This window comes from Lissotriton vulgaris, unplaced genomic scaffold (genome assembly GCF_964263255.1).
Source record: "Lissotriton vulgaris unplaced genomic scaffold, aLisVul1.2 SCAFFOLD_1556, whole genome shotgun sequence".
In the NCBI taxonomy this organism is placed as follows: domain Eukaryota; kingdom Metazoa; phylum Chordata; class Amphibia; order Caudata; family Salamandridae; genus Lissotriton; species Lissotriton vulgaris.
The window spans coordinates 122,506-146,863 of NW_028250769.1; the positions used below are offsets into that span (position 1 = coordinate 122,506).

General features: G+C 51.1%; 1 protein-coding gene across 1 annotated transcript in view; it reads left to right on the forward strand.

Annotated features, from left to right (window-relative positions):
- Nucleotides 1-24,358, forward strand: part of LOC147663125 (calreticulin-like) — a 100,050-nt gene that overhangs the window by 14,443 nt on the left and 61,249 nt on the right. Inside the window, exons 3-4 of the mRNA XM_086950655.1 lie at nt 5,384-5,587; nt 5,693-5,787. Of these exons, the coding sequence (XP_086806781.1) occupies nt 5,384-5,587; nt 5,693-5,787 (299 nt within the window). The remainder of the gene's footprint in view (nt 1-5,383; nt 5,588-5,692; nt 5,788-24,358) is intronic.

A 24,358-nucleotide genomic window follows, 5' to 3' on the forward strand; every position in this document is an offset into this window, starting at 1 on the left:
TGCTCCGACTGCCGGGCCCTGACTTCGAAAGCTAGGCAGGAGCGGTCCCGCAAGCGGCTCGAACTCCGGCAGTCGGCCCGTGCCGTGAGAGGTCCCGGTCCGGACGGAGGTCGAGGGACAGGTCGTGGGGTCGGAGCCATCATAGCTCTGGGAGTCGCCATCACTCCTCAGGCTCGAAGTCGTCAGGTAAGAACAAGAAGTCGAAGAGACCTCATCGCTCTTCTGACTCCCCCCGACGCTCGCGCGACGCGGCCGGGGGTTTGGGTGATACCGCCCACGCAGCTCCGTCGGAGTCGCGGGCGTCGCGACCTGCCCCATACCCTCCGTTCCCTGGGCAGCAAGCGACGCCGGAGGAGATTGAGCGTTTCCTCATGGCCATGAGGTCCCTCACTCCTCCGGCGGGCTCTGCGGCGCCTCCGGGCCAGGCGGACCCGTCTGCGGTCCCTGGCGGGTCGGGTGCTTCGGCCCGAAACCGGCGGGTGCTTTGGACCCGACGCCGCTGGCGCCTTTGGGCCCGGCGCCGCAGGGCCTCACTGGATCCCCTTCTGCATCCGGATCGTCGCCGGTTGACCTGACGACCTCACCGGCGCCGGTCCCTCAGGTGTCACCTCCGGCGCCGTCCTCGGGCGGCGCCGTCCCCGATACCTCCCTCGTTCCGGCGCTGCTTGGAGAGTTTTACTTCAATGAACCGGTCCCATCATTTGACAACCCTGATTATCAGGAGATGGGTGATGAGGAGTATTGGGAGGGGTCTGAAGACCCTCTGACACGTGAGTGTCAATCCCAGGAGGACTGGACAGGTGGACTTGGGGATGCCAGTGGTCTGGACACTTCGCCAGACACTGGCTTTGTCTCACCTCCTACCGTGGCTTCAGAGGAGGGGGCAACCTTCAGTGTGGTGTTGACGCGGGGGCCAAGGCCTTGGGCCTTGAGCTCCCAGTCGTGGCCGTAAGGACTAACCTCCTCACTGAGGTCCTTAAACCGCAGTCAAGCTCGGCTGAGCCTCTGCTGCCGTTTAATGAGGCCTTAATTGACGTTCTTTTGGGCCCTTAGTCCAGGCCCGCTACAGGCCAGCCTGTAGATAGGAACGTGGCCAGATGCCATCGCCCGGCCCCGGGCGACCCTTGTTTCCTGTCCACCCACCCCACCCCTAAGAGCCTGGTCATCCAGTCCTCAAACTCCCAGACCGCATTCCCGTCGGCTCCGCTTGATCGGGAATCCAAGAGGTATGAGAATTACGGAAAGAAAATATTCTCCTCCCTTAGTCTGGGACTGCGGTCTTCCAAGACCGCATGCCTCTTGGGCCGTTACACCTACTCCCTGTGGGGCACAGTCGCGGACGTGCTGCCACAATGCCCGGCGGAGGTCAAGGCTAAACTCGCCCAAGCCCTTGCGGAGGGTTGAGATGCGGCACGTTTTTCCATCCGGTGTGGGCTGGATACCACCGACTCACTGGGCAGAGCGATGGCAACGACAGTGGCGATTCGTCGCCATGCCTGGTTGAGGTCCGCCATCTTTTCAGCGGATGTCCAGAATACCCTCATGGACATGCCGTTTGATGGCCGTCGCCTTTTTGGCGACAAGGCAGACCATGCGCTTGAGCGCTTTAAGGACTCCAGGGCTACGGCCAAGTCCTTGGGCCTCTCAGCCCCGCGCCATCAAACTGGTGCCTTTCGCTCCTTTCGTGGCCAAGGAAGGGGCGCCCCCACACGTGCTGCCAGCCACGCACCGCAGACTAACATCCAACGCGGTGGCGGCCGTGAAAACCGCCCTGGAGGTGGTTGGGGACAAAGGCGAGGCCAGTCCACACCTTCCTCCGCAGCATTCGCCTCAAAACCTTCCTAGTCCGTGCTTTCGGGCCCATGTGACGCCAGTGGGGGGCAGGGTTCGCCATCACCACTCCCACTGGCGCACTGTCACATCGGACAGGTGGGTGCTGCAAATCGTCCGAAGGGGCTACTCCCTCCCCTTCGAGACGACCCCTCCAGACATGCCACCGCAATACCACCGCGTATCAGGGGATCATTTGCGGCTTCTGCAGGAGGAAGTTACGGCCCTCTTGGCCAAGGGGGCCATCGAGCGCGTTCCTGGGCCAGAAGTAGGGTGTGGTTGCTACTCCCACTACTTTCTGGTGCCCAAGAAGGGCAAAGGGGGCCTACGCCCTATCTTGGACCTACGGAACGTCAACGGCTTCCTCCGGAAGGAGAAGTTCAAAATGCTGACACTGGCTCAGGTCTTAGCTGCCCTGGACCCAGGAGACTGGATGGTAGCGTTGGACTTGCAGGACGCTTATTTCCACATCCCCGTCCTGCCGGCCCACCGGCGCTACCTGCAGTTCACGGTAGGCCACGAGCACTTTCAGTTTACAGTGCTCCCCTTTGGCCTTACCAGCGCCCCACGGGTGTTCACGAAAGTGATGGCGGTGGTCGCAGCTCATCTGCGCAGGTTAGGGGTTTCAGTCTTCCCCTACCTCGACGACTGGTTGTTGAAGGCGGGCTCGCCGCAGACAGTCGTCAGCCACCTCCAGACGATGTCGGACCTCCTGCACCTGCTGGGGTTCTCCATCAATGTGCCGAAGTCACACCTGTGTCCCTCTCAAAAGCTCCTCTTCATCGGAGCGGTTCTCGACTCGGCGCAATTTCGGGTTTATCCCCCCGAGCAGCGGGTTCGGGATATTCAGGCTCTGATTCCGATCTTTCAGCCTTTATCCCGAGTCTCGGTCAGGTTGACGCTGCGGCTTCTGGGGCTGATGGCTTCCTGCATCCTTCTGGTGCATCACGCCCGATGGCGGATGCAGGCTCTGCAGTGGGACCTGAAGTTTCAGTGGGCCCAGCATCAGGGCAACCTGTCCAACCATGTCCTGATCTCGGAGGGCACTGCAAGACCGCTGCAGTGGTGGCTCACGGAGCGCTATTGGGTCAGCGGCAGATCCCTCTCCCTTCCCCAACCGGAGCACGTAGTTGTGACGGACGATCCCTCCAGGGCTGGGGAGGCCACATGGGAGAGGTGGAGATCAGAGGCCTCTGTTCTCCGTCGGAGTCCCGGCTCCATATCAACCTTTTCGAGCTGCGGGCAATTTGTCTTGCACTGAAGGCATTCCTCCCCTCTGTCCGGGGGAGTGTAGTGCAGGTGTTCACGGACAACACCACCGCCATGTGGTACTGCAACAAACAGGGCGGGGTGGGGTCGTGGATCCTATGCCAGGAGGCTCTGCACCTCTGGCAGTGGCTGGAACATCAGGGCGTGACCCTGGTGGTTCAACACCTGGCAGGTTCTCTGAACGCCAGGGCGGACGAACTCAGCCGCTGGTGCATGATGGATCACGATCTGAACTCGGACGTGACGCAAGGACTCTTTCTGCAGTGGGGAGAGCCTTGGTTAGATCTATTCGCCACCGAAGAGAACGCGCAATGTCATCAGTTCTGCGCATTGGAATTTCCAAGGCGGCACTCGCTCGGAGGCGCTTTTCGTCGCGAGTGGAGTTGCGGTCTGTTGTACGCCTTTCCGCCTATACCACTTCTGCCCAGAGTGCTGAAGAAGATCAAACGCGACCGGGCCCAAGTCATCCTTGTGGCTCCGGACTGGGCACAAAGGTACTGGTATCCCGAGCTACTCAGTATGTCAGTCGATCCCCCGGTTCGTCTGCCTCTTCATGAGGACCTTCTGTCGCAGCAGCAGGGGACGGTCCTCCACCCGAACCTGTCCAGTCTCCACCTCCATGCTTGGAGATTGAGCGGCGACAGTTGAGGCCATTTGACTTGCCTCCTGAAGTCTGTAATATCATTCTGGCAGCCAGGCGTCTCTCCACAAAGTCGGTAGACGCCTGCAGGTGGAACAGATTTGTGGCCTGGTGCACAGCAAAGGCTGTGGATCCTCTCTCTGCCCCTCTTTCTGAGGTTCTTCTCTTCCTTCTTTCTCTAGCCCAGCAGGGCTCTGCTCTGGGTACTATCAAGGGCTACCTTTCTGCCCTTTCAGCCTTTCTAAGGCTGTCTGATCAGCCATCTTTGTTCAAGTCCCCTATTGTAACTCGTTTTCTGAAAGGCATTACACACACGTTTCCACCTGTTCCTTTCGTGATGCCTCAGTGGTACTTGAACCTGGTTCTTACTTATCTGATGTGCGCTCCCTTTGAGCCCCTTCACAACTGTCCTATTCGCTTTCTTACTCTGAAGACTGCTTTCCTGGTTGCCATCACCTCTGCCACCAGAGTGAGTGAGCTCCAGGCTCTTTCATCCAAGCCTCCTTTCCTTTCTGTCCATCCGGACAAGGTTGTGTTGCGGACTAGACCCTCTTTCCAGCCCATGGTTGTCACGGCCTTCCACATCGGGCAGTCTATCACCTTGCCCACCTTCTTTCCGCCTCCGCATCTTTCAAAGGAGGAAGAGAGGCTCCACCATCTGGACCCAAAACGTGTGCTCTCATTCTATCTGGATCGCACCCGCCAGTTCCAGGTGGATGACCAACTCTTTGTTGGTTACGTGGGCGCTAAGAAGGGACGGGCGGTACAGAAGCGGACCATCTCTCTGTGGGTCGTCTTGTGTATCAAGGCTTGTTACTCCTTGGCAAAGAAGGAGCCTCCTGTTGGGCTGAGGGCCCATTCCACTCGGGCCACAGCGGCTACCACTGCCCTGGGCCGGGGTGTCCCTTTGCAGGACATCTGTCAGGCAGCTACGTGGGCATCGCTGCACACGTTTGCAAGACACTACTGTCTAGACAGCCAAGTCCGGAGGGATGGCTTCTTTGGCCGTTCCGTCCTCCGGGACTTTCTGGTGTGATTATTGGTTCGCAGACCCACCACCGGGGTTGGTATTGCTGTGGTATCTATTCTAAGGTAAGGAATCTAATACTAACCTGTTTCTTTCAGATGAACAAGTTACTTACCTTCGGTAACGATATATCTGTAAGAAACAGTAGTTAGTATTAGATTCCTTACCGCCCCACCCATCCTCCCCGTTCTGCGAACCGATATCTAGGGTTAAGGTCATCCCCTTTCAGGGCCCTAGTTTCAATGGCACCAGTGTTGGTTTTTAACATGGCTCTGCGTTTCTGGCGCGGAAAAGCTGTGTTTAAGAGCTGACGTCAGCACGCCGAGGCGGCGTCTAAGTACTCAGACGACGTCCTCACGGCGCCGACGACGGACGTGGAGCCGCAGACGACGCCTACCGACGCGCAAGGCTACTGCTACGCAAAAATTTCCGGATCCAGTCTGACGCCTGGGGATATTCTAAGGTAAGGAATCTAACACTAACTACTGTTTCTTACAGATATATCGTTACCGAAGGTAAGTAACTTGTTCATTGTTTCTTTGTGCCGACTGTCCCATGCTCCCTAACTTTTGTTTAATTTCAGAAATTTTAAATCAATAATTATGCATTTCTCCCAGGAATCCAGACTAGAGGAGATGGAAAATATTACGCAATATCATCCCGCTTTACTCCGTTCAGAAGTGAGGGAACTACTTTGGTCATTCAGTTTTCCATTAAACATGAACGCACAGTTGACTGTGGCGGTGGGTATGTCAAACTCTTTCCTTCTGACTTGGACCAAGAGCAGATGTCTGGACAGTCTAAATATTACATTATGTTCGGTGAGTATTGTTATGATGTGTAAAGAAATCTAAGTCGAGTCTCTTTCTATGACAATATTTAAAAAACGTATCCTCAACAACAATGAATACATGTTTTTCTTATAGGCCCAGATATTTGTGGATTTGAAAGAAAACTGGTACACGTTATTTTTTACTATAAAGGGAAATATTATGAACTCAAGAAAGAAATCAGATGTAAGGTAAGTTATATTAGAAAAACTGTAAGCAAAGGTTTGAAAAAAACGAATTTCCTTTAAATTCATAATCTAGGGTTTATATTAAACAGGAGTTTAAGTAATTTTTCTGCCATTTGCTTAATACTGCACATTTTAATCTTAATTGTTTTCTCACAATTCTCCGCCATTTTCTACCTTTTTTTACATAGCAAACATTTCTAAAAGTTATCCCCTGAATGAAAACCTTTTGTATACCCGACAATTGTTAGTATCATCCTGTCTGAAGCAATTAAACCTGCTGTGTTTGTGGATGCTTCTGAGATTGTATCACGTTGGCACTTTGAGGTAAATATTTTTGTTGGTTTGCTGATTGCCATCCTCAGAATAAACAAAAAAATCCCACTGGCAGACTGCAGCTCTCCACACCTGTTTAAAAAGCGCAGAATGTATGCACATTGTGGCAACTCCCAATACTAGAGGTGGCATTCATCCTCATCTTAGCTGCAGAGAGTCAGAACCTGAGCTTGCTCATCCCATTATCAAGCAGTGAACACAACATAGAAACTTCTGTGGGCTCTGAAACTTGCCCCATTCAATATTTGTGCTTCCATTCTCCGTCAAGGGGTATATATATCATTTGTCATGTAATGTGAACATTTCCAAAAATGTTCCAACTAATCAGTTGAAATCAATTACATTTTTGAAAAGCATATGCATTACATGTACAGGAAAAGTGCCATAGTTGGGAAAGGAAGTTTCAATCTTTATCCTCCCTGAATGTTCATTTTCACGTAAACTGTGATGAAGAATTTATGGAGGAAAAAGTTACATCTTGAAACCTCTATACAATGCCTTTTGGCAATACTTAAAACTCAGCAGTCGACTGGGATGTTTTTAATTCACATACACATAGGACAAAGTTACTATGGGTTGTTTCTTGCAAAATAATTGCCCCATACACCACAGTATGTATGCTTCTCAGAACTAGCAGTACTTGAATCAAGAATGTATATATTTATTCCATGTTTATTTATCAGGACAGGGACCAACCTTTTCTATATATAAACCTTAATAAAAGTGACATTTATAAATTCCATGGAAGAAAATATCTTCTGCTCTACTTGATGATTACTTGTTTTGCCATTTTTCAAGAGTTTGGCGATTAAGATATGTTTATATTTATGTTGTCATTTTGCAACACTATTGTCGCTTGGACCTGGTTTTGTGGTTAGCGTCACTTTGTTTGCGCTACTAATTAGCCAATGTAAGTGCACACAGAGAGCTGAGCTGTGTATGAGTGTGTTGTCACCTACAAGTCAAGTCTAAGAAACAGTCACGAAAGTAAAGACATTGAAAGCCTTGCAAAGAATTCGAAGTCAAGGAAAACATAGACAATGGTTCGTCATAAGTTACTATACAACAAATCATGTTTCTGTCCTATGCAACTGTTCCCTTTAAGTTTCAGAACATGGAGGTCATAACAACCCCAGTTGTCCAATCACTGCTTCCTATTTTTCACTCAGTTTCCCAAGTTGTCTTTAATTTCGGTGTTCTCTATGCCTTGATCTTTAAACTCCAGCAGAGCATTTTGCACAAGAATTTAAGTCTGTTGAGTATTTATTCTTTTTACGATTACTACTTTTCCTGTGGAAATTTTTGACATCTGTCTCCCTCTCAATTATGATTGCAGGTGGGGATTTAGGATCAATAGGCAAAGTAAATTGATACATTTTTTTATGCTTTCCTACTAACATGTAGCCTCAGCAGTATGACCAAGTACATTTCCCTTTCCCACATTAATGTAAAACAGAGTTCTTTACCACCCACCCAATGTGTTAGGGATGTGAAGTTAGAAATATAATGCAATTCAGGGGTAAACAATGCTATACTCAACAATTAGGTTTGGGGAGAAACAAGAGCTCATCAAATATTCCACTTTCCATGAAAAGACAGAATTTTCTTAATGGCTCCATTTGGCCTCCTGGTACACTCGTTACACTGGCGTCAAGTCAAAATGTATTGTGTGATTAATTAAAATCTTTACAATCATCCCCCCAAAAAATAGAAGTTACTTTACAGTCACCATTAATACCAAACAACGGTAAAAGTTACCCATTCGTTTTATAACTTGGGTTCTTATTATTAGCTGGCATATAAAATGTTAAAAATGCAATAATTAAAATATAGATCTAGTCCAGCTTCTGTGATCCTGCCAAATTAGTAAACTCTTAGTCTGTTTTACATTCGGTCCATATGTTGCGCGGATGGCCAGTAGGGTCCATGCCTGGAGAATTATTCTTCTCTGATTACCTCCTGTTCGGCTTGCCCTAAGCGTTTTCTTACCTCTGCCAGGAATTTTACTCCCCGGCAGGCCAGAATAATGGAGGAGCCACCCAGCCAGCTTATTTCAGCCTGTCTGCATGTACAAATGTTCTGTTCATTAAAAATGGGTTTTAAATACCATCTCCTCAGGGCCATGACTGCTGGACATACGCATAAAAGGTGAGTTAAGGATTCCTTTTTATATCCACATAGTCGACACTGCGCTGTTTGATTTTTGTGTTTCCAGGATGGCTGAAGATCTTTTGAGACATGCTGACCCATCCGATAGTCTGTGTAGCTCTTTTTTAAATACCTGCTAAAGTGTGATACTAAGTATGCTTGCGGTTTAAGTGATTTGTAGGAGGTAATGACTGTCCCCCCATGCCGACGTTTAGAGGTTGTGTTTTTACCCTCCAAAACAGATTTCCTTTTTGCTGCCTCATTGGCCGCTCTACTGATACTTGCTTTATCTGTCCTGTGCTCCCATACTGTTTCTAAGTCCAGGTCGGCAAAACCAGTTTTCAAATATCTTCCCAAGGAACTCGATGTTTCTTGGTCCACCTGATACATGATTTCTTGCCAGCATAAACTATCCATTGTGTCTGGGTCTGCGGAACGAAATTTTTGGCATAGCTTCATGAAGCCGCTCATGCTCCGAAATTTCTGATGTAAAAGGCCAAATTTGAGCCGCACTTGCGATGGGGAGGCAGATTTAGGCAGGTTGAAAACGGCCTTGTAGATCTTTGTCTGGAAGTCGTTTAGTAGGTCCGCCTCATTGCCACACCACGTGACTAAACCGTAAGACAGGGTGGGCCAGATTTGAGCAGCCATCACCTTTAAAAGATGGTTGTGGTTCGGGCAATCCAATTTTGTTTTTAGTAATCGATATGCAAAAATTATCGATTGCGCTTTGGCTTTTATTGCCAATTTATGCTCCTTGTGTGTTAAGCCTTGCCCTATCAATATACCAAGGTATTTATAGGACCCTCACTCTTCCACCGTTGCCCCATTCACCGTCCATTTGAACTTGATTTTTTTTGGATCCACTAAGCGAATAACTTTTGTTTTTGCTTTGTTTAGTTCTAATTTTTCCTGGTTCAAATAGGATGCTAGGTTATTTATTGCTCTTTGTAGGCCTATTGGAGTTTGGCTTAGCACTACAATTTCATCCGCATATTGTAATATGGTGATCGGCTTGTTGGCCATAATCGGCGGATGACATTCGGCTGCTTTGTTGACTCTACTGATGTCTGAAAAGAACAAGTTAAATAGGTTTGGTGCTAACACGCATCCTTGTTTTAAACCTTGCTGCATGTCAATGCTCGAAGTTGTGCTGCATCCATCGCCTAATTTCACTCTTGCCCAGGTATCGCTGTGTAGGGCGATTATTGCATTTAGTAGTTGGCTCGGCAGACCCCAGGCATTTAGCTTTACCCAGAGGTGCTCTCTGCTCACTCGGTCAAAAGCTGATTTTATGTTGACGAAACATGCATACAGCAGTGTTCTCTTTTTTACTGTTTTTCCGTTAAAAGCGCCAAAATAGCCCAATTAGTTATTGTTCCCATCCCTTGCCTGAAGCCTGTTTGGAACTTGGGAATTATGTTCGTATTGTCCATCCAGTCTCGCAGCTGTACTAGAAGGCAAGAAGCGTAAAGTTTAGCCTCAACATCAATTAAGGATATCAACCTATAATTCGCTGGCTTGCGGTCATCTCCCTGTTTAAATATCGGGTGTATTATGTTCCCTTTTCAAGAAACAGGGACGTCAGTATGTGATTGAAGAGAGGCGTTAGGATCTCTGACCAGAAGTCTGGGTCGTTCTTAACCCCTTTATTGCTAAGGCATTATCAGTGGTCTCATATAATTTCCATTGAAATCAATGGAAAGTCCATGACGAGTTACCCTTGTCATTAGCAGCCAAGAGGTTAAAAAGCGCGTTGGGCAGCCCATTTGGACCTGCCGCTCCTTCTGTCTTCAGTTTTAATATTATGCCTCGCAATTGTTTGCTGGTGGTTAGTGAATTTTATTCATTACCCTCTATCTTTTGTTTGGTATCTTCATTTTCTCCATTATCCGGACTCAAATTTCTTTTTCTTTTTCCCTCTTCCAACACGATCCCGTGGGAACCAACAGTGGTGCTTAAGTCTGTATTGCAGTACAAGTTTTGCACGTGTTGAACCCACATTTCCTCTCCAATTCCTGCCTCTTGTTGGAGTCTTGCTCCTTTATTCAGATCGTTTATGATGCCCCAGAAGTCCCTGCTATTTGGCAAATTACCTGCGCACAATAATTTGTTCCAGATGGTTTCCTTATGTGCAATTATGGCGTTCCTCAGCATCTTCCTGTATACGTTCCTTACTTCTGTTAATTTACTATTGTTTGGGCTTCTCCCCATTGTTTTTGCCTGTGTTTGAAGTCTGACCTCTCTTGCGACCCTTCTCTTTTGATCTCGTAGGTCTGTGTTGTACCAAGGCTCCCTCCTGGTGTTTAGTCTTCTTTGACTACCCGGCAGTGCTGGAAATTTTCGGGTAAGGACCTGGGCCAACTGTTCCCAGTTATTTACGCGTTTATCCTCTGTCTGAGGCCCCTGTTTACTCACGTACTCCCTTGCTGTCTCCTGGATACTTCTCAAGCCCCCGCATCGCCATTTTAGTTTTTTAAAGTTAAACTTATCGGCGTGTTGTATAAGGGAATTCATTTTTTTGGGCCGAAGTGAGAGAGATGTGCATTCTCGTTGTTTGGGGGAAATGATCGCTTTCTATGCGTTGGACAATTTGAAACTGGAGAGTAACTTATTACTAGTAATTGTGAGGTCTATTGTTGAGCAAGCCTTGCCACTCAGATACGTAACAGTTGCTGGTATATCGCCCTTTGTGTTGCCGTTCAAAATTGTCAATCCCAGGTCTTCTAGTATGTTAGTTATTTTTCGTCCACCGCAGATCACTTGCAACTTCCCTTCAACCTGGTTTTTAGTTATGAGGTTGCAGTTGAAGTCTCCTGAGATGAACATTGGGCATTGCGCGGAAGATCTTTGCATTGCTTTTATCAGGGACATTAAAATAGAATATTTTTCTTTCTGGGTCTTCCTCTCTGGGTGAATGTAGACATTAATCAGTAGAAGTTGCCACTTTTGTTTCTTTAGTGGGGACTCATTACTAATTTTAATCACTTGAACCAAATTAACCCCCATGTTAGACGGACCGGGAGGGTCGGCCGAGGATAAGGGGAGCGGTCTCCAGGGAGAGCCGACTCCAGTGACCGTACAGACAAGTAACTTCCCCCCCACAGACGGACACCACACAAGGGTAAGGTTCAACGAGATTTTATAGGCGATTCTTAAAGTACGATCAAATGGTACAAGGAGGTCTGGACTCAGGGGTCCCCTCGATTCTGGTCTCTGGTTTGGGGAAAGGGTAGCGGGACAGTCTTGGTTACCAAAAGATGGAAATAGCTCTCAATCCTCGAGCTCGGCGTTCTAGATGATCGGGCCGCGGCGGAGCCAGCAGGTCCCGAGATGGACGAAGGAAGCGACGGTCCGCGGCGGAGCCAGCAGGTCCCGATGAAGATGATGGTTGCAAACGGTCCGCGGCCACGCCAGCAGGTCCCGACGACGATGAAGGATTCCGAAGGTTACGAAGGTTGCGGCAGCACCAGCAGGCAGGGCGATGGTGCACAAGGCAGAGCTACGGCAGCGCCAGTAGTCCGTCAAGGATGAGTTCTTCTTTACGTCTCTCGACTCCAAGATACAACTGCCTTCCTGCTCTGGAGCTGCCCCAGTTATAGGGCTGGTGTTCTTTGATGTCCGGACCCTCGCACTTGGAGGTCGGGAGGTCCGGGATGGGGGAGTCCAGACACCCAGCAGGGGGGTGGGGCCAGCGCCCGGGGAGGCGATGGGCGAGCGGCACTTGGCGGGGAGAGCCATCGACACCTCTTTCTCCCATTGACTTGCCAAGTAGCCTGCTCACCTCCTGGGTGGATGGTGGTGCCGGGATGTCTGAGGCCTGGCCAGGCCCAGGGTTGAGGTCGATCGGGGGCCAGGCGGCCTCATGGTGGAGTGTCCAAGATGGCGCCCAGGATGGGCGCGCGGGCCAGCAGTGGATCGGGTCCACGAGGTCGATATGTTCGAAGGCAGGGGTCCCTGCGGGGACGGAGGGCGTGCAATGGTGGTGTGTGGTACCTGTGTGACCGGGCTCGGACCGGGTTGGGCCGGGGGAGAGCGGCCCTTCATGTGGCCTGTCCAACATGCGTCCCCCCCAGCTGAAGGCGGGGAGAGTTACCCATCCTCTTGGGGACTCTCCTCGTCGAGGCGGAAGAACCGGGACAGGCCATCTGCGTTGGCGTGATCCGGCCCAGGCCGGTGTTCAACTGTGAAGTCCATCCCTTGTAGGGAGATGGACCAACGTAGTAACTTCGGGTTTTCCCCCCGCATCTGCATCAGCCACTGCAGGGGTCGGTGATCGGTCTGCACCCGAAAGTGTGTGCCAAAAAGGTAGGGCCGGAGCTTCTTGAGGGCCCATACCACAGCGAAGGCCTCCCTCTCTATGGTGCCCCAGCGTTGTTCCCGTGGTAGGAGGCGCCTGCTGATGAAGGCCACTGGCTGATCAAGGCCTTCGGTGTTCACTTGAGACAGGACTGCCCCAATGCCATGGTCGGAGGCATCCGTCTGGACGACGAACTCCCGGCTGTAGTCAGGGGCCTGGAGCACAGGGGCGGAACACATGGCGGCTTTCAATTGTTCGAATGCTGTTTGACACTCTGGGGTCCAGTTGACTTTCTGGGGTTGATTTTTTGACGTGAGTTCTGTGAGGGGCCCCACGATAGTACCATAGTCTTTCACGAACCTTCGGTAATAGCCCGTGAGGCCCAGGAAGGCTCGTACCTCGGTCTGGGTGATGGGTGGCTGCCAGGACTGGATGGCGGCAATTTTGAGCTGCAGAGGGGCCACCAGGCCGCTTCCCACCTGGTGCCCGAGGTAGGTCACAGATCCTTGCCCAATTTGACATTTGCTGGCCTTGATCGTGAGGCCAGCTCGCTGAAGGGCTTGTAGCACTGCTCGGAGGTGGTGGAGGTGCTCGGACCAATGGTGGCTGTATACAGCGATGTCGTCTAGGTAGGCGGCGCTGAACCCTTCGAGCCCCGCCAGGACCTGATTGACGAGCCGCTGAAATGTTGCTGGGGCATTTTTCATGCCGAAGGGCATGACCTTGAAATGGTAATGCCCATCGGGGGTGGAAAAGGCAGAACGTTCTTGGGCCCGGGGTGTGAGGCCGATTTGCCAGTAGCCCGCCGTCAGGTCGAAAATGCTGAGGTAGCGGGCAGCTCCCATGCGGTCGATTAGTTCATCCGCCCGGGGGATGGGATGTGCGTCTGTTCTGGTGACCGCATTCAAGCCCCGGTAGTCGACGCAGAACCGGAGTTCCGGTGGGGTGCCAGGGGCGGCCGCTTTGGGGACCAGTACTACAGGGCTGGCCCAGGGGCTGTCTGAGGGCTCGATGACCCCGAGTGTGAGCATTTTGGCTACCTCTTCCTGGATGCAGGCCCGTACCCGATCTGGCACGCGGTAGGCCCGGTGGCGGATAGGGGGGCTGTCCCCTGTGTCCACATCGTGCACACACCAGGAAGTGACCCCTGGGGTGAGGGAGAACAGGTTGGCGAACTGTGACAGGAGGACTCGACACTCCTGGTGTTGCTCTCGGGTGAGGGCCTCCGAGAGTCGGACCCCATCCACGGAGCCGTCTTTCTCCTGAGTCCGTAGGAGGTCAGGGAGGGGCTCGGAGTCCTCTTCAACCCCATTGTCGGTGGCCATCAGGAGGCCGAGTTCGGAGCGCACAAAGTGGGGTTTCAGTCTGTTAGCGTGGAGGACCCGGAGGGGGTTCCGGGAAGATTCCATGTCGATGAGATAGGTGGCAGGACCCTTGCGCTCGACTACTTTGAAGGGCCCCGTCCACTTGTCTTGCAGGGCGCAGGGTTCGGTGGGGGACATCACCCATACCTGTTGCCCAGGTTCAAATTCGATGGAGGAGGCATTCCGGTCATACCACTTTTTCATGTCCTCTTGACTGGCCTCTAGGTTGGCTTTTGCCAGCTCTCTGAACCGCCGGGTCTGGTTGCGGAGTGTTAGGAGGTACCGGAAGACATCTGGTGGGTTCTTTAGAGGGGGCATCTCCCAGCCCTCTTTGACTAGGCTGAGCGGCCCCCGCACTGGATGTCCATATAGTAGTTCAAACGGGCTGAAGCCCAGGGACTTCTGGGGAACCTCTCGATATGCGAAGAGGAGGCACGGCAGCAGTACATCCCACTGGTGACGGAGGGGTTCTTCCAACCCCCCGATCATCCCTTTGAGCGTGCGGTTGAACCGCTCAACGAGTCCGTTTCCTTGAGGGTGATAGGGGGTCGTGAATCGGTAGGTAACCCCGCACTGTTGCCAGAGGGACTTCATATATTTGGAAATAAAGTTCGTGCCTCTGTCGCTGACGACTTCTCGGGGGAAGCCCACACGGGAGAAGATCCCCATTAGAGCCCGGCCGACTACCGGGGCTGTCACAGTTCGCAGGGGAACAGCCTCGGGGTAGCGGGTGGCGTGGTCCACTAGCACCAGGATGAACCGATGACCTTGTTTTGTGCGCGGGTCCAGGGGCCCCACGATGTCTATCCCGACCCTCTCGAACGGGGTGGTGACCACGGGAAAAGGTTGCAGGGGGGCTTTTAGTTTGCGGCCGCTCTTTCCACTGGCTTGGCACGTGGGGCAAGATCGGCAATGCTGGTGTACATCGTTCCTCATTTTGGGCCAGAAGAAGTGGGTCACCAGACGACTGTAGGTTTTATCTTGACCCAGGTGTCCCGCCAGGGGGACATCGTGGGCCAGGTTTAGCAGGAAGTCTCTAAAACGGAGGGGCACCACCAGTACTCGGCTGGCCCCCAGCTCCGCGATTCTTTGCTCACTGTACAGCAGGTCATTGTCCCAGTAGACCCAGTGAGTGCCGGAGGTATCCCCTGCGCCTTGGGCAAGCGCTTGCTGGCGGAGTCCCTCGAGGGAGGGACAGGTCTTCTGTTCTTGGCGAAATTGTTCTTGCGTGGGCCCCCCCTCTTGAGGCCACTGGTCGAGGTTAGTGAGGTCTGGAGGTTGAGCTTGTTCTGGGGGGACGTCACGGTCGGTGGTTTCGGCTGGGGCGACCGGAGGCGGTGGCGCCGGCCATTCGGGTTCCTCTGGGCGGGGGCTGGCACGGGCGGCCATGGACCGGGTGGTGACGCACGCCCAGTCCGGGACGCCTAACATCCCCAGGTGTTCTCTTCGTTCCACGGCGGCCCACGGGGAGCTTTCAAGGTCATTCCCCAGGAGGCAGTCTACGGGGGCATCGTCTCGGACCGTGACTTTCAACATGCCGGAGACCCCCCCCCATTCGAAAGGGACGCAGGCCATCCGACACAGACTTTCCGAGTTATCGGCTGAACGTACAGGGCAGAGAATGTTCGGTAGATACTGTTCCGGGGTCACCAGGTGACAGCGGACGGCTGTTACACTGGCCCCAGTGTCACGAAGGGCTTCAGCCCGGCGTCCATTGATGCTCACCCATTGGCTGTACTTCTGGGTGTTAGCGGGTAGGGGGACCCGCGGGACCATGTCTTTCCCCCCTAAGCAGGCTAGAGCCATGGCGGCTGGCTCCCATTCCTGATGCTCTTGCTCATATTCTTCTTGCTCCTCGGAGATCTGTTCTTCCCCCAGGGCAGCAGCAGCCACCTGGCGGGGTCTTGGGCTCTGGTACTGTGGGCAATTTGGATCGTTGGCATAGTGGCCGACTCGTTGGCATCGATGGCACGTAACATTGGCTCGGTATCCCGGTCGCGCCGGGGCGCTGCCCCGGTTGGCCGGGGGGGTGGTGCTGACCGCGGGGGCGACCGGAGCGTTGTCTCTTCCGCGTCCTTGGCCTCCTCCTCCTCCTCGGGGACGGTGCTGACCATTGTTGTTCCGGTTCTGTTCGTAGGACCCATTCCGGCCCACTCTGGTGATTTCCCATCGGTCAGCTTCGGCTGCGAGCTGCCGGGGATCGGTTAACTTGCTGTCGAGGAGGTGCTGGCGGAGTTCAATAAAGCAATTGTTCGATAGGTGCTCCCATACCATGAGATTGAACAGTTGTTCGTAGGTTGTAACCTTGCTTCCTTTGATCCAGCCCTCGAAGGCTCGGCTAAAGTAAGTTACATAGTCCACCCAAGTTGTACCCGGGATGCGGGTGCAGTCTCGGAACCTCTGACGGTACATTTCGGGTGTGAGGCCATAGCGGGTGAGGAGGGCAGCTTTCATATGGTCATAGGAGGTCATCTGGTGGTCCGGGAGCTGTAGCAGGGTGTCGCGGCCCTCATTGAGGAATCTCCCCCATAGGCCGGCTCCCCAGTCGTTTCTATCGATCCGGTGTGCCGTCATAGCGATTTCGTAGGCTTTAAACCATTGCTGGATGTCGTCCTCTCGGAAGTATTCTCGAACGACATCCTTGGGGATGTGTACCTTTTTCTCCGTTGTCCCTGGGGTGTGGGGTTGCTCGGACACCCCTATTTCTTTATTCTGCTTGCGTAAATCAATCTCAGCTAGTCGTCGCTCGTGTTCATATGCCAGTTTCTTTTCCTCGAGCTCCCTTTGTCTCTGTTTCTCCTCTCTTTCTTCTCGGAGACGCAGGTGCTCTAAGTTTATTTTCTGTTCGGCCAACTTAAGTTCAACGTCCATTTTGAGCCGAGCCATTTCTAGCTCGTGTAGTCGGGTTTTTTCTCGTTCCTGGATCTCGTCTTGCGAGAGACCCGTTCTTTGCTCTTCAGGAGCCATGGTGGTTTTTGCTGCGATGCTTCGATCGGGGGTTCCGGCGACCCCGGTTTCTGCCCAAGACTCTAGGGCATGCTTGAAATCGTCTTTGGTACTTAGTCCGGTGGTAGCGATACCTAGTTCGATGCAGAATTGTTTTAGTTCACGATGGTTGTACTCGTCCAATTTCTCCATCTGGAATTTCTCGGTGGATCCGCTTTCTTTAGTTGACATCTTGATTTCGTCGTGGGGTGAGCTACTGTCTGTACGATTATGCGGTGATTCGGATCGCGCCGCTGGCCACCAATGTTAGACGGACCGGGAGGGTCGGCCGAGGATAAGGGGAGCGGTCTCCAGGGAGAGCCGACTCCAGTGACCGTACAGACAAGTAACTTCCCCCCCACAGACGGACACCACACAAGGGTAAGGTTCAACGAGATTTTATAGGCGATTCTTAAAGTACGATCAAATGGTACAAGGAGGTCTGGACTCAGGGGTCCCCTCGATTCTGGTCTCTGGTTTGGGGAAAGGGTAGCGGGACAGTCTTGGTTACCAAAAGATGGAAATAGCTCTCAATCCTCGAGCTCGGCGTTCTAGATGATCGGGCCGCGGCGGAGCCAGCAGGTCCCGAGATGGACGAAGGAAGCGACGGTCCGCGGCGGAGCCAGCAGGTCCCGATGAAGATGATGGTTGCAAACGGTCCGCGGCCACGCCAGCAGGTCCCGACGACGATGAAGGATTCCGAAGGTTACGAAGGTTGCGGCAGCACCAGCAGGCAGGGCGATGGTGCACAAGGCAGAGCTACGGCAGCGCCAGTAGTCCGTCAAGGATGAGTTCTTCTTTACGTCTCTCGACTCCAAGATACAACTGCCTTCCTGCTCTGGAGCTGCCCCAGTTATAGGGCTGGTGTTCTTTGATGTCCGGACCCTCGCACTTGGAGGTCGGGAGGTCCGGGATGGGGGAGTCCAGACACCCAGCAGGGGGGTGGGGCCAGCGCCCGGGGAGGCGATGGGCGAGCGGCACTTGGCGGGGAGAGCCATCGACACCTCTTTCTCCCATTGACTTGCCAAGTAGCCTGCTCACCTCCTGGGTGGATGGTGGTGCCGGGATGTCTGAGGCCTGGCCAGGCCCAGGGTTGAGGTCGATCGGGGGCCAGGCGGCCTCGTGGTGGAGTGTCCAAGATGGCGCCCAGGATGGGCGCGCGGGCCAGCAGTGGATCGGGTCCACGAGGTCGATATGTTCGAAGGCAGGGGTCCCTGCGGGGACGGAGGGCGTGCAATGGTGGTGTGTGGTACCTGTGTGACCGGGCTCGGACCGGGTTGGGCCGGGAGAGAGCGGCCCTTCATGTGGCCTGTCCAACACCCCACGTCCTGTTCTTCTGTTAACCAATCGTACTTTTGGGCTACGTATATTGATAAACCACCTTGCGGATGCCCAAAAGGTGAAAATCTTTCTGCGAAAATGTGGTGTTCTTTAAATCCTGGAATTGAAGTAGGCGTCATTTTCCATGTTTCGTGAAACATGATTATGTCTTGTTGCTTAAAGAAGGCTAGGGTTTCATGGTCCTGATCCATTTCTTGAAAGCCATGGACATTCCAAGAGCAAAATGTGACGCTATGCAGACTTTTTTCCTTCTGGATTTGTTCCTGCGTCTCTGCTTTCATTGTTATTTTTGAATTTTTTGTTAGGTTTTTTTTTGCTTAACGCCATTGGTACCCATGACCAATCCATCCTGTCCAGTGTTCGGCTTCCCACATATTGTATACTAACGGATGTGTTGGCACTGTTTCCGTTGGTTAATAATTATTGCATGGTTGCGTGAGCGCCTCGTACGCATGTGCTCTGGCTTTTCCCGGCTTTAACTTCCTTTTTTTTTTTTTCTTGGGCTATCTAGTAGGGGATAAGGGTACCTAGGACGTTTATGTAGCATCAAAGTAATTCCCTAGGCTCCAAATCTTGGTCTCACAGAATATATCTTGTCCACCAGGTCCATTGAGGCCCAAGTTGTCACGGATTTTTCAGTGTCTGGATTTTGTCTTTTTTGTTGAAATTCAACGGCTATTAAATCCTGGGAGGTTATCCCTTTTAATTCTGGGATTTCCTTGAACAATTTTAACAAGTTCCCTCCATTCAAGATATCCTTTTGTTGGATATTCTGGCACGAATGTCAGTTTTAATTTGAACGCCTCTGTGTGGTTAGGATGGCCTTCGGGCAGTTGTGAGGTGTCATCTCTAACGGGTGCAGAATTGTTAATTGTGAATGAGTCACACATGGCGTGAGCTTCTTGTTCCTCTCGTTCATCGTTCACCTCCTCGTTTATTTCCTCTGTTTTTCCCAGAATCCTTGTTTTCCTTATCCTTGTTGGTTCGGGTTTCTGGTTCCCTGGTGGGTAGCATAAATCTTCAGTCCTTACCAATTATTGTAACTTTCAATGAGTTGTGCTTGGTTAAGGGTTTATTTTTTATTTTTTCCAGGTGCATTTTGTTTGTTAAATCTTCCTGTCTTCTTAATGCATTCTGTGTTTTACTTCCCTTATTCCTATTTGGAAATTCCTCTTCCCTCACTGTTTTTTGATGCGTATTGTCCCCAGAGGCGATTGTGTCTATGATTTTGGTTATTCCTGTTTGCCCTACACCTTTAATTGGTTCAGGTTCTTCAGATTTTTCAGGTATCCGCGGTTCCTGTCTACTTTTAGATTCTTTTTCTTTTGTTAATCGATGACCATGAAAATTCAGGGAGAAGTTGATTCGTCTTGTTTTTTTGAAAGGTGGGGATGATTTTACTACGGGGACGAGGCTTCCTTCCATTGGAATGGAATCTGAGGTATATTTCCGTTGAGCTACAACGGTTATTGCCACTCCATGCAGGGACATGTTCAATGATTTACTTTTGCCTCCACGGGGTGTTCTCATTTTGAATATATAAAAGTTTGTCCGAGTCTATACTTTGTTGCTTTTTGTATTTAAGCCTTGCTTTCCTTGCGCGTTTTCTTTGCCTTTTTGTTGGTTTTTCAGGGGGCGAGGTCTTGTTGGAGGACTGTGATGTTTCCATTAGATTATCTATTGTTTCCGGTTGCCCGTCGACTACCGCTTGCTCTAGATAGTCATTTGCTTTACTACTTGAATTGGTTATTGAGTTATTGCTTTTTGAAATTGCCGCATGTCCGGATTATGTTGCGCTTTCTTATTCTGCTTGTTATTACAGGTTAATTTTACGGCCCCTAATATGTCCTTTAAAGTGTCCGGTAGACTTGACAATTTCTTGTTTATGCTTCCGCAGCCGCAGTTGGGCTGTTGTATGCCTTTGTGTGTTTGAAGCTCCGGTTTCCCCCTGTTGGTTAGGAGCGACGTAAGTAAATCCATCTTGGCGTTTATGCCTGAGATGAGGCCAGCGAATAGGTTTATAAGGTCTAATTGGACCTCCATTTTGTCAGATTGATAATTCAACACCCTTATTGCTTGATCTAGGGTGCCTAGCAAAGACTGGCTCCATTGAGTGCTTGGCTGCTGTTCTTGGCACTTCTGTGAAACATCTAATTCATGATCTGTCGTGCTAACAGAGGAAATAGTTATAGGTGCTGAGAGATTTAAATGATTTAGTTTAATTCTCATTAAGTTTAATTAGAGAACCTCTGCTATCGTGTAGAACAAACCGTTGTTGATCTTTATCAGCCAGGGGACTTTGTGGGGTTGAAACCACCATTCCCGAACTGCTCTGTTGAGCTTTAGAATAAGTTGCTGCTAATAAGGCGTTCCCTTGGGGTCCTTTGTTCTGGGTTAAATTTTTCCAAAATTTCAAAAAAATTGGGGTCATTAGATAAGGAAAGTGAATTTGGCCAGGGTTCCTCCTGTTGTCCTAGCTGCTTGGATGATTCACTGCGCTTTAATATATCCTCCATGGCTTCCTTTGAGGGTTCCTTTATGTTTGTAATTACCTCAGTTGCTATGTCTCTGAGATTTATACTTCTGCTTAAGTTCATTAGTTTTGATTTTGGCGTGGAGTCCTCTGTACTTCCCTTATTTACTGCACTTCTAGTTGTTTCCCTTGTATTTGTTGGGGGTTTGAATTGGTGCACTTGTGCTGTTACTATTACCGACTTATTCAGTCGTTTGTGTATCATTTGATTCTGTGGGGGTTGGTTCCCAGTAAGAGCATCGTTGATTTTAGTCGAGACTTGGCAATTTGGAGGCCTCAGCTGTTGGTGCATAGATCGCCGCCATGGGTTTCTTCAAGTAAAAGAATTGATAAATCCCGGTTTTGCTTCTTAGGCTCAGTGTCGTTGTTTCGGGAGTCGGTGCTGAGACCAGCCTCTCTCTCGATCCTGCAGACTTTCCCTTTTGGCTTATAGGTGAGTCTTCCTCGGATACTTTTTTGATAATTTTTTTTATTTTTTGCCAGTCGCTACTTGACGAGCTTTCCCTGATCGCATTTCCTTCGTTCCTGCTTTATTCCTTAGCACTCCTTCTGTGTTGCTTGAACTTCTGGCAATGAACTTGTGGTGGTCTTCTTGTCCACCGCGTCTTGAAACTGAAACTGGGTGACCGCGCATTCACCCAACGATGAGAGGGGATGGCTGCCGGTGACTGCCCAGGAGGAAAGCTAATCCCAGCAGGCTCCACTCTCACAGACACGGCCTCTGGCTTATCCCCCCCTGTTGACTCTAATCCCGCTGTGATCTGTGGTCAGAGGCCCGTCGTTTCCACTGTCTCCACGGTCCTTGATACCTCAGCAGCTCCTCACAATCCCCCTTATGACCCTTCAGTCCTCCATAGCCCCCCTTGATTCTGGAGGCTGGGGTTTAAACAGGGTTTTCTGGCTGCAAACCTCTGTTACCACATTACTGCTCGCCGCCCCTGGTTGCCTATGGGCACAGAGGTTCTTCCCACAAGGAGGCAGGCAGAAAGGCAGGCCGAGAGGGGAGGTAGAGGTAGGCAGAAGACAGTGATTTACGAGTGTTGACCGGTAAGCAAAGTTGGCGCCAGCCCTCACTATGAGCGGGCAAAAGCAGGCATGGCAGGCTGGCAGGCGAGGCGGGCAGGGCACCTGTCCTGCCCAGCTCTAGTTACTCAACAATGCCCCGAATACACCACTCCGCTCGCGGCTGCACTGGAAGGGGGAGAAATGCTACGGAGGGGGAGACAGGCCACTCTTCACTTGCTCCTCACTGCCGCTCACCACTGCTCGCGACTCCGGGCCCGGCTGCGGCTATGGTGGGAGGTACCGTGGCTCGCGGCTCCTTACTGCCACTCACCGCCACTCACCGCTCGTGGCTCTGGCTCTGCGTTATGGCTACAGCTACGGCTAAGGTGGCAGTCGCACCCCGGCTCCTGGGCTCCCCGACCCAAGGCACACCTCCGCTCAGCTCGCGGCTTTCGAATCGCGGGTCTCGTGACTTACTCGTGACTAAGGACGTCATTGTAATAGAAACCTCATCTAGTGATGATGGCAGTTTGTGCACCTTAGCACTTAAGCATTTAATGTACTCTGCACATAGTGCCTTGTGTAAGTCTGCCTGTCCACTAACTTGGTAACTGCGCAATTAATAACACTTCAAAGATTGTGGTCTTCATTTCTAATTCCTTGGTTTTTGAGAATCTTTGGGCTTGAAGACTGGAGTAACTTATCTTCTACAATGGGATGTGGAGCGGATCACCAACACATTTGGTGGGTGTGTTTAGGAAGGGCTTTCTTCCTGGGGGAAAAATGTTTTCCCTTGAGAGAAAGAAAAAGTTTTGCCTTAGCACAGTGCTTCTACATTCTCCTTTTGTGAGCTTTTCTGCGCTGGACAACTCATCAAAATGGAATAGCACTCAGTGAGAGGAATCGCCTGACATTTCTTCCCAGGACACCTGGAAACCTGCGCCTGGAGAATCTTTCCGGGTGTACTATTGAGAACACTGGTGATTACCAAAAAGTAGTAAATCTGCAACCATGTGTATACATACATTTACAGATGCCAATTTAATAATGTGTTGTTGCATCGGGTCCATTTTGTGTGCCTTGATAGGCATAAGCTGATTTTGCAGAACAGCTTTGCACTAAATCTGTGCCCTTCACAATATATGTATGAATTTTGGTTAGTGTTTAGGTAGGTATTGGTTTGGCAGTTGTGCTAGGTAGCATAGAGATCCTGGTGGGTTCCAAGAAATGATGTAAAAATGGTGCTTTGGGGCCTAATGCAGGCAAGGAATTGGGATGTACCTCCCCTGGTCTGGTGGTTCGAAACAGCTGATGCATTTGGGAAGTGGGCCCCTCAAACCCCTGCAAACCGGTGCCTCTTCGTGTGTTGCACTTTTGATACCTGCAACCATGGTTCCAAGAGGAAAGTGGCTGCACGTATGTAAAAAAAAAAGTACCCTTGGTGCTTGTGGGAACATGGGCAGGATAACACTGTACAGTATTCTATTTTTAGGGCTCGCCCCTTTCCTATTCCGCAGGAATAGGAAAAGAGCCCTAATGCAGCTAAACCAAACTTCAGGCCCCAGAGGATTTTGGACAGTTCACGTGAATCACAATCACGTGACCTGCTCTGTTGCACGAGCCTTCCCCCTGGCAGCAGCATTTCTCCTTTCACGGCCGCCAGGCCACTTCAAAGGGTTCCGCTGCCCCGCCCCCTGCTTCACGGCCATCTGTTCCCCAGCACCTCCCCTCTCTCTCCCCTAATTATTCACTGCATGGCCGGCCGGCACATTGAAGGCTGCTGCTCCCCATGCGTCTCGTTTATTTTTTTGTCCCCTCTTGGAACAGACCTCGCTCGACCCCCTCCCTGTTCTCACAGTGCCCGCCTCCCTGCCCCCCAATCCAAAATACCTCCGGATGATGAAAGGCCCCTGCATGCTACCAAGGTCTCTCCTGTAGGCACCCCCTCCCCTTCCCCCTCCGAACAACCCCCTGTCCCTGTGAAAGCTTTTTTGTTTGTGCTTGTATACTCATTCTTCAGAGTGTGCAGGCACTCCAGAATCAATATTTTTGTGCCCCAGTGTCCTTGTCTGTTCTTTGGTGTCATATTGTGCATGCACACGAATGTCAGTTTGTGTATGATTGGTGTCAGTTTGTGCATGTCTGTACTTTTGTGACTGGATGTGTATGCTCTTCTGATAGTGGTTGTGCGCTTGGATCAGTGCGTGTGCTTTTCTGTCAATGGGTGTATGCTCTTAAGTGTGTGTCAACATGTGTATACTCTTACGTCAGTACTGTATATGTTTTTGTATCACTTTGTATGTGCTTGTGTCATCGTATGTATGGGCTTGTTTGTTCTGTTGGAATATCAACTAGTACCATAGAAATGCGTTTCTGCACAGCGCTGCACGAGTGACCCAGGGCTGTATTAACGGATCTGCGCACCAAATCGGGATTAAAGCTCCTCACGCTGTCTGCTGTCCTAGGGAGCGCTGCGAGGCAATGCAGATGCTTTGGCAGGATGTCTGCATGCGCCGTACATGCTGTATTGTGTCGGGCTTTCGGCATCATGAGCTCCGTTTACAA